The sequence below is a fragment of the Cynara cardunculus genome (assembly GCF_001531365.2).
Source record: "Cynara cardunculus var. scolymus isolate 2C chromosome LG 4, CcrdV1, whole genome shotgun sequence".
Lineage (NCBI taxonomy): Eukaryota > Viridiplantae > Streptophyta > Magnoliopsida > Asterales > Asteraceae > Cynara > Cynara cardunculus.
This window is the reverse complement of record NC_037531.1, coordinates 16,217,665-16,228,337: the sequence shown is the minus strand read 5'-3', so window position 1 is coordinate 16,228,337 and position 10,673 is coordinate 16,217,665. Positions and strand designations below refer to the sequence as shown.

General features: G+C 36.3%; 2 protein-coding genes across 2 annotated transcripts in view; both read left to right on the top strand.

Annotated features, from left to right (window-relative positions):
* The window catches only part of LOC112511168 (protein TIC 40, chloroplastic), a 9,908-nt gene extending 9,032 nt beyond the window's left edge, over positions 1-876 (top strand). Inside the window, exon 14 of the mRNA XM_025116657.1 lies at positions 537-876. Coding sequence (XP_024972425.1) covers positions 537-596 — 60 coding nt within the window. The 3' untranslated portion in view covers positions 597-876. The remainder of the gene's footprint in view (positions 1-536) is intronic.
* Positions 877-6,096: 5,220 nt separating this feature from the next.
* LOC112511794 (serine/threonine-protein kinase-like protein CCR4) lies at positions 6,097-8,568 on the top strand. The gene has a single exon (XM_025117560.1). The coding sequence runs from the start codon at positions 6,097-6,099 to the stop codon at positions 8,395-8,397; it is 2,301 nt and encodes a 766-aa protein (XP_024973328.1). The 3' UTR covers positions 8,398-8,568.
* The last annotated feature ends 2,105 nt before the right edge of the window (positions 8,569-10,673 follow it).

Here is a 10,673-nt window from a genome sequence, read left to right as displayed (position 1 = left end):
CAACCCTGACCTGCCCCACATGGACCCCCCCCCCTAGTAACCAAATGTGAGGAGGCATTTCAAAGCTGACTCAACGGCTGAGGCTAGTGGCGGGGTTCATGCCTGTCTCTCCTAGGATTCGAACTTGAACCTGTTGTGTGGTTGAGCAAAATCGCTCATCCCTTTTTCCAACCGAGTGGCATGCCCGAGGGCAAAAGAAAACTAATTTAGGGAGCCTGAATTCTCTCTAACTCGGGTTATTCAGCTAAACGACCTCTTGACAAGTGATTTTTAAGTTCATGTCATTCTGACAGGTTTCTAAGCATTCTTGAATCTTGTATATAGAAGTGACATTTTTCTGTTTAGGTCATGGACTTAAAAAAAACTCTGTGAGAAAGTCATTTAACGGAAGAACCCAGTTTAAATCACACTTTTGAACGATCTTTCTACAGACCAATTGTGTATTACGCACGCTACACTTCCAAAGAATTGTGCGTATTATATGATTAAAAGATGATGTTATAAAGACATGCGAATTTGTTGTTTTCGTGTTTCAGGTTATGGATGTCTTCAATAAGATATCAGAACTGTTTCCGGGGGTGACAGGTTCGCCCTAATCGTTGATTTCTTCATTAATTAGTGTGGTTTTCGTCTTTTTGGAAAGTGAGCGAGCTTAGAGCTGCAGAGCAAACCATCTGTCGCGATCCGTTAGCATAGTTGATCACATGAGTTTGGCTGTAACTGTTAGGACATCACGATTCAGCTATTATCTCAGTCGGGTTTGCCATATTTGGCGTATTAATGTAAAAGTGAACATACATCTTCGTGTTTAAACGTTGAAGATACAAGTTTTCTCGTTGAAAAAGAATTCTATATTTGTCAATTGTGCTCGTACAATCTTTGGCGCTGTAAGGGATGGACGTCGTTTTTTCGTTTCTTTTTGCAGTGAAAACGATCGACTTAAACCAACGACGGTCTGGTCTTGAACCATAACCTTAGTGGTTGGTTCAAGCCCCGTCTCATGGAATAAAAATACGTTGTTCTCAGATTTCATGTCCCTTTCTTGTCCCACCAATCATGTAAAGACATCATTATTCTGTTACAGGAGATTTTTTTGATTAACCTGGATATCCAACCCGCTATGCAAGTCGACTAATCCCAGGGTGACCACCTATTTTGCAAATTGCCCGGAATCACCGTATTTGAACTTTCATGGCCATAAGGGGATTTTTATTCATTCTTAGATTTGAACGTAGGACCTACTGATACTTTTGACCATTAAAAAACGATGATTTTCTCATGTGGCGTAGAACGACGGAGTTTTGATATCAACGACTTAAACTTAAGTCGAGGTCAATGAGACATGTTAGTTATCATCAAATTTGATACATTCTTCTTACGTGTAAATTGAGATGTTTGACTTAACTGTTGACAAACATTTGGTTGTAGTTTGTTTTTTTGAAAAAAAATCCTTTTATTTTCCATTTAAATCTTACTGGATAAACCATAAGGGTGGTGTTTGATTGGTTTGAGCTTGAGCTTGAGCTCCAAAGATCAAGAGTACATAAAGGTCTCATGTTCAAATCCAAGGAGGAATAAAAATCCCCTTGTGGCCACGAAGGTTCAAATGCGGTGACTTCGGGCTATCCGTAAAGCAGGTGGTCGTCTTGAGATTAGTCGGCTCGCATAAAATGGTTGAATATCCAATTTGATCAAAAAAAATCTTACTGGATAAGTGGTTAGATTGATAAGACTTTTTTTCTATGATAAGTGCTTAAAACCTTTTACGGTCTTTTTATTGGATGAGGTTTAAGTCATGGGCTGTTTGGCAGTTGTTGAATGGTTTTACGTAAAATGATTAAGTGGCCAAATTATTAAGAGGCTCTCATGATATATTGCAAAATGAAATATAATTGTTCAGTAATTATTTACAACGTCATTCAGTGACATATTTTTTTTGCTAAACAAGATACACATATTAAAGATTCAGAGATTGCTTCTTAATGAAACTATTAGAAGGTAAACAAACAACCAGTAATTTATTATTAGCTTTTTTAATGTATTTTTATTTTTCTAAAACCACTTTATAGACCTGTTATACATTTTGCAATGCATAAAAACATTATTATAAGAGTTGAGTTTTTGAATAAACAATTGATTTTATTGAATTATTTTATTATGCTAATTAATTTATTAATAAATAAATAAATTGATTAAAAGTATTTAATACAAATAAAAAATCTAAATTATAAATTATTATAATTACTATATTAGCCAAACATACCCTTAATGTTACATTGATTTTGTATAATTATTTTATATTTATATTTTAATACATTAATTAGTATTTTATATTAAGTTTATAACTTAGTTATTTTATGTCTTTAAATTGTAAACTATATTTACTTGTAACACATTAATTAAAGAATATTTTTTTTAAATAATATTTGTTTAAAAACATTATTGTAAAATTCAAAATTGTAATTATCAATTGATTATAAAAATTAATTAAATATTATTATTATTCGTGTTCTTACTTTGTTTTTTACTGGTTGGATCATAGATATTCTTAAATCGAAGGAGACTTCTATACTTACACTCTACTATTTATGTTATCGAGTTCTCTTTTTAGTGTGTGGTCCGAAGGATTTTGTGTTTTAGTGAGTTTATTGTTTCTCGTAAAAGTGTCGATTATAGATGGTGGGCATGTTTGTTAGCAGCTTAATAAGACTTGCAACTTATTCGGTCAACTATACATAATTGTTTAATAGTGGCTTAACAATATAGAAAGTGACTTATTCAATAAGCTTTTAAGTTAAAGCTTTATGTCAAAAAGACAAGTCTTTTTTTTTTTCCAAGCTTGCCCCTCTAGTTAGAAACACGTTCCTTCATCCATGAAAAACGCTCCCAACAAAACCTTTTTTTCAATTTATACAACAGATTAGTACGTACATACAACTTTATCTATACATGACTTAGTAGGTGTCTGCTTTTAACTTAATCAGTTTAATGGGTGTTTTGGCTTATTTGCACAACCATATATAGGTGTTTACTTGTAGCTTAATGATATGGGCTTCTTCAGTAAGCGTAAAAGGGGTGTGTTGTCCCGTTAAGCCAAAAATTTAACATTTCTACTCCTCTAAAAAAACACTCTCAATTCTCAGCGCCTCCTTTCTTTTCAGGTTGTTAAAAGAACACATACATGCTCCCTTTTAAGCCTTAGCCACACATCGCTTCCCAAACTCCTCCCTCGTTGCATCTCTTCTCCAGGGATTGCGTTTTTTTCATTAACCTGGATACCCAACCCACTATGCGAGCCGATTAATCCCAGGACGACCACCTGCTTTGCAGATAGCCCAGAGTCACCGCATTTGAACCTCCGTAGCCACAAGAAGATTTTTGTTCCTCCTTGGATTTGAACCTAGGACCTCCAGGTACTTTTGACCTTTGGAGCTAAGCTCAAACCAATCAGGCAGCACCCTTGTGGTTGGGATTGCGTTTTTTCTTCTATGGTCAACATCTTCGTTACTTTTCCTCTCCAACCGAAAACCGCATTACTTTCTTCTCCGGTCGACGACCTTCTTCCCTTCGGTTTTCATCATCACATATAACGGTTTCTCCCCTTTTTCTTGATACGGCGAATATGATTTCTTGTTCTTTTGATGTGGTGAATCTAATTTCTTTCTTCAGTAGCTTTTCTTATTTGCTATCTGATGTACTGTTTAATGGTTTATTTTTTATGGTCAACAATAACACCTGACGCCAGTTTTTATTTTCTTTTCAAAAATATCATTTCTCTTAACAAATAAACAACAATTTATCAAACAACACATAATCCATACCGAGTCGTAAATCAGTCATTTATATCATTCAAACTGCGTTGTTTCAGATAAAAACTAAACAAAACCACCAATTTACACAGACAGACAGACAGACAGACAGACAGACAGACAAATTAAACAGCTTTCTTAAACATCGAAAATTCGAATCAAAATCATATCATAGTTTCCATTTTCTTGTTCTAATGAATTGACCAAATCAAAGTCAAGAACATATCAACCTTTTTTCTTTGGAAATTAGAAATGGTCGTGGGTCAATCAAACCAATTCACACGCCATTCTTTTTCTTTCTAATTTTGGACTTTTGTCACCCTTTCGTTATTTTCTCTTTACAATATCTCTTTATTTTCTAATTTTTATACCAAAAACACGAATATATAAAATACCCGCATCAACTTCACCTAACTATTTGAATTTTGCGTGGTCGAACGTTGACTTGCTCGTACCTATAGACTCTCTGCTCGTGTGTCGATTTCGTAACCTACTTTGCGTAGATGCTTCCCGAGACCTTGTGAAAGCGACGTCAGAAATCAACTACAGTTCCATAATTTACGTTTTTTTCATACAAAATTATTTAACATTTTGTTTTGTGTTTTAACTTTTTGGAAAAAGAGGATAACGTTAAAGAAAAAGAGGTGACGGGATTAATGCGAGTTAATAACAGTATAAAATTTCGAAAAAAGAAACGAGAGGTTCTTTTTGTTTGTTACCATGTCAACTTGGTACTTTATAGTGTCGATCTTGACGTCCTAACTCCAAATACCGACTGATACGTAGTTGAGATCAAGTTGTTGTGGTCACGTAACGTTGATATTATAATCATATATTTATCTCAAAGATCAATAAAATCAACTTCTGTTCTTTGCTTAAAAGATCCTAATTTTAGGTCCGTAAAACAAGCTTAGATTGTTGTATTTCAAGCTCAACTTAACTCGGTTACCTAGTATGTGGTTATTTGTTTACCTCTTAATAGTTTCATTAAGAGGCAATCTCTGACTCGTTAAGAGGTGAATCTTGTTTGGAAAAAAAAGAAGTCTGTCTCTTAATGATTCTAAAACTCTCTGAATGATTTTGTATCCTGGAACTTCTTTAACCATTAAGAGCCCTAATTTCATTGTACACAATTACCAGACAATTATATTTCATTTTGCACTATATTATAAGAGTCTCTTAATCATTCTGACCATTTAATCATTCTGCATCAAACCATTCAGCAATTGTCAAACAACCCCTCAGTTGATCCATTATAACAATATAACTCGGCGACTTGACATCCACGTCATCAATAATTACATAATCTATTTATTACGGAAAGGGGTAGTGAATAGAAAAAAGATTTAAATTTTATTACAATAATTGGTAATCTTTTTATCATTTATAATCAAATATTTTTATTAAGTTATGTGTATAAAATATCAATGGAATGTTCAAATAATAATGTTAAATATTGTGAGAAAGTAAAAAAAGAAAGTTTCATATGTGAATCATTGAAAAAATACATTTGAAGATGCATATGTGAATCTGCATGAAGCATCTGTAATGGCAGTTCACATATGCATATTCAAATAGATTCTAGATTCTTTTTCTGAATTTTTTCAATGATTAACTAAGGGGTTGTTTGATTGATTTTTCATCAAGTCTTGTATGGATAAAGTTATCGATTATGGTAGAGGTGAGGTGGCACATGGTGATGGCAATGAACGTTGTTGGTTGGTGACCGACAATGGTTGTGGAGGTGGTGGAGGAGGTTGTTATAGTAGAAGAGGAGGTGGAGATGGCCAATGGTGGTAGTGGCGATGGACGGTGGTGGTCGGTGGCCCATCGTGGTTGTGGAGGTGTTGATAGACGATAGTGGTCGATGGTCAATGGCGGTTGTGGAGATGGTGGAGGTTGCCTATGGTGGCTACCAGTGGTGGCAGCGGCCGTAACTAGCGGTGATGACCATGAAAACAACATGTTAAAGTATATATCAAACGAGGGTTAATTAGTAATATCTTAGTTTCTATCTCATTCTTATCCTATAAATAGGTGGAACAAGAAAAAGTCTTTTTATCCCAGTTCTCTATCTCATGTCGTACCAACCAAGACATTGAGCTCTTGTCTTGTCCCATGTATAAAATACTTTATTGGAATAATTATGAAACTGAGACCAAAACACCGTTTTTTGGTGCTGAAACGGTCATTTACTCGTTCCCTTTCCGTAATACTGAACAAACCGCGTTTGCGCGCACACACACACCTCCACACATACACACACCACCATGAAACCATCACTTCCATGGCGGATTCCCTCTCCTTCTTCTCTCTCCTCTCTCTAACCCTCTTCCTTCTTCTCATTCTCCCTTCCCTTTCTTCCTCACTTTCAACTGTATCAATCTCCCACATCAATTCCAACCAAACCCTCATCTGTGCCCTCACTAAATCCCCTACTCACCAACGAACCCAATTCAATTGCAGCACTACTTCCTCCCCCGCCCTCATTCAACTTCCTTCCAACGTCGGAACCAGCCATTCCTTCGTCGGGATCGTGGGTGGAACTCGATTCGTCTGCGCGTTAAGCTCGCCGTTCTTGAGTTCATCAGCAACTCTCACTTCGTTTCTAGTTTGCTGGAGGTTTCTTCTCGATGGACGTACGGTGTATAAGAGGGTTTACCTTGGTCCATCTCTCAAAGACATTGATTCCGGTGAGACACATGTTTGTGGGATCGTTAGTTCAACCAATCAGCTCTTGTGTTGGCAATGGAATCAGTTCAATGATTTCATCCCCAATCGGATTCAACTTCGATCCAGCGTTGCTGTTGGAGAGAATTATGTTTGTGGGTTGACTGAATTTGGAGAAATTAGGTGTTTAGGAGATTATACGAATCGTTTCAACACCATCAAAAGCTTTCCGGTAGGGAATTACAGTGTGGTTTCGGCGGGATATAATCGCGTTTGTGGCATTGATTCCGGTGGGGGTTTAGATTGTACGGATGAGACGATGGAGAAGCCAAATGGTGTGTTTAAGTCTGTGTCCATCGGAGATAATCGATTTTGTGCGATCAGGGTCGATGGAAGAGTGATTTGTTGGGGAGAAAATGACTTCCGGTTGCCGGAAAATCTGCAGCAGTTTTCTTTCGCCGGATTGCAGGCGAATCGTGGTGTTTTCTGTGGGATTTTGACGACCAATTATTCCCTCTACTGTTGGGGAAATGAATCTTTGAATTCAATCTCGAATTCGATTGTTTTCGAAGACGTGGTGCCTGGTTTGTGTACAAGTTCTTGTGCGTGTCGTACGATTCCAAACTACATGACATTTTGCGGTTCGGATTTGATGATCTGTGAGCCGTGTGTTTACGGTCGAGCTCCGCCGGAATCACCACCGCCGCAGAATGGTGGTTGGAGCAACCAAATGGTTGCTTACATGGTGGTGGGATCAATCGGTTGCTTATCGTTCGTTCTCGTTTTTGTGTTTATGATCTTCCGATTTTGCAAGTCAAGCGAAGGAAGTCGGGTTCACAATTCCGGACCCATGGAAGACATCCAGATTGCTTCGCAAGTTCAAAACTCGAACCGCATTCTCGTTAAGAAATTGAGTCATTTGATTAGTATGGGAAACGGGAATCACTTGCAAGAGTTCGCTTTACAAACGATCATGGACGCAACCGATAATTTCTCCTCTGATCATCGAATCGGGGTGGGAAGTTTCGGTTCCGTATACCACGCCATATTAAACGACGGTCGAAAAGTAGCGGTTAAACGGGCCGAATTAACGAACCCCTCGCGGTGTGCCGGTGGCATAAATAAGCGCCAAGAAGACACGAACAACGCGTTTGTAAACGAGCTCGAGTTCCTATCGCGTGTTAATCACAAAAACCTCGTTCAATTGCTAGGGTTTTGCGAAGAAAACAACGAGCTCGTTTTAGTATACGAATACATGGAAAACGGTAGCCTTCACGACCATATACACAATTTATATAGCTCGTATATAATGTCGTGGTCTGCACGTATCAAAGTGGCACTAGACGCGGCTAGAGGACTCCAATACCTTCATGTCTACGCTGATCCACCAATCATACACCGTGACATCAAGAGCTCCAATATCTTGCTCGATGGCGAGTGGACGGGAAAGGTATCGGATTTCGGGCTATCGTTAATGGGCCCGTCAGACGACGAGTCGCACCTCTCGCTACATGCAGCAGGAACCGTAGGTTACATGGATCCCGAGTACTACAAGTTTGAGCAATTGACCACTAAGAGTGACGTTTATAGTTTTGGAGTGGTTCTACTGGAGTTGTTATCAGGGCATCGTGCAATTCACCAGAATGAAGCAGGAGAGCGAAGAAACGTGGTGGATTTGGTCGTTCCGTACATCGTGCACGACGAGATACATCGGGTCCTCGATCACAAAGTCCCTCCACCGACGCCATTTGAGATAGAAGCCGTGAAATACGTCGGGTACCTGGCTGTTGATTGCGTGACGTTGGAGGGTAAAGACCGGCCGACGATGAGTGAGCTCGTTACATGCTTGGAGAAGGCGTTGGCCGCTTGTTTTACGCTTCCGTCTTTCTCTTGTAGCGCGAGCGGCTCTTCCTCCTGACTAAGTTGAATGCCAGCTCAACCGATAAATAAATACCGGTCCCTCGGGTTCCTCTTCATAGGTCTCCGGTTCGAATCTCGTCAAGCTATTAGAGATTCTGTTAAATGTTATCTTCAAGTCCCTATAAAATCAGTATAGACTCAAGTAAGCTAGTCAGAAACCCACAGTTATCCACATAAATTTGTATAAATATTGTGAGTTAGAATTTTTTAAAGATAGAATTTGTTACGTTGTTGATAAACTTATTTTTAGATTCTTTTGTAATATTATTAAATATTAAATTTTATGAATTTATATTATTAATGAACTCTTTTTGATTATTTATGGGTTTCCATGTCATACTTGAGATTGTCCAATATTTATTTATATTAGAAGGATAATTACGTAATACACAGTTAAATATATTTTGATTTTAATTTTTTTTTTTTTTATGTCATTATAATGTGAATTTATGTGGTTTTGAACAAACAATAATGTTTTTTTTTAATATAAATCTGAAGATATCATGAAATTTTAAAAAATATATAAAAGTTATCAATTTTTTTCGTCTAGTTTTTTTAATTCAAATTTTTTATTATAATTTAATTTAAGTTTGATAACGAAGTAATTTGTTTTTGATTTAATAATATAATTTTTATAAAGATAATAAGTAAGTATTATGTTATAACTTAATAATTATCTTAATTATATTTTAGATATATTTAAAATAAAAATTTTATATATATTTGATTATATTTATTCACAGTTAGTTACACTAATCAAATATGAAGTTTAATAAGTTGTATTTATGCATAATTTACTTGTAATCTTCAATTTTAAGTAGTATGCATACTTTATGTATAAAAGATGGTTTTTAAGGGTGCGTTTGGTAGGCAGAACAGGGTGGAACAGGACATGACAGAACATATTTGTCTCATGTTTGGTGTGGCTTTATGTGGGACTAACTAGAACAAGGTAGGACACGGGTAGGACACGGTTGTCCACCCTTCCCCCCTGGAACTAACTAGAACAAGAAACATTTTACCCATCTACCTTCTCCTTCATCAATCGGCCCTTCTTCTTCATCAATCGGCGCCTTCTTCTTCATCAATCGGCCCTTATTCTTCATCGATCGCCGATTCATCAGTCGTCTCCTTCATCAATCGGCCTTCTTCTTCATCAATCGGCGCCTCTCCTTCATCACTCGACAGCGGCGCCTCTCCTTCATCACACGACATCACCCTTTCTCCTTTCTCCATACTCTCAGGTAATCGACCTTCTCGATTTTGCATAACTCGATTTAGAAGAACTCGACAGCATCTGATTCATGTTTGTTTGCTGGTTTTTGATTCATGTTTCTACTGGTTTAGAAGAATTCGACAGCACCTGATTATGTTTCTGATTTTGTTTGCTACTGTTTTTTATTCATGTTTGCTGTTTTTGATTCATGTTTGCTGTTTTTGATTGTTGTTTTTCAACACCATGACTCCCACCATTGGTTACTGATATCCAAATCATCTCATTTATCTCTATGTCCATGTATCATAGTACTCTGTTTTAGATTTAAGATGTAGAGAAGAGAAGAGAAGAGAAACAAAACCATGGTTTTAGTTATAGAAATGGTACCTGGAGGGTTAATGATATGTTGTAATCTGTTTGTAATTGCTTTAATTTCCCAGTAGTATTCTTACTACTACTGTTTTATGTAGAATAAATGCATATTGATGAATATAGTTAGAACATTTATATATATTATTTAGTGAAAAAACACTAAACAGCTCACTAGGGGTAAATTGGTCATTTTAACCAGTTCTGTCTTGTCCTGTCATGTCTTACCAAACGCTGAACAACTGTCCTGTCCTGTCTGCGTACCAAACGCACCCTAAGAGTTTTTATCAAATACTTTATAAATATAGTATCATATTTGAGATAAAAAGCAAACTATAATATAATATATTTATTTAAATAAAAAATTGATTAATTAGAAAATTGGAGGCGACATGGAACGTTCCAAATAACCAAATCATATAGAACACGTCATCGTGTATTTAATTGGACACTATTTTAACTCTATTTATTAGTATTAGAAGCTACTCGTGTTATGTATATACATTTTGATTTTAACGTTTTTTTTATCTATGTCGATATAATATGATTTTATGTGTTTTTTGAGAAAGCGATAATGTTTTTATATTTAGATAAAATATAAAATTGAAAATATCATATAAAATTTACAAAAAATATATCAATATCAGTATAAAATTAATTATTTAAAAGTTCTTATTTATGTATTTTTT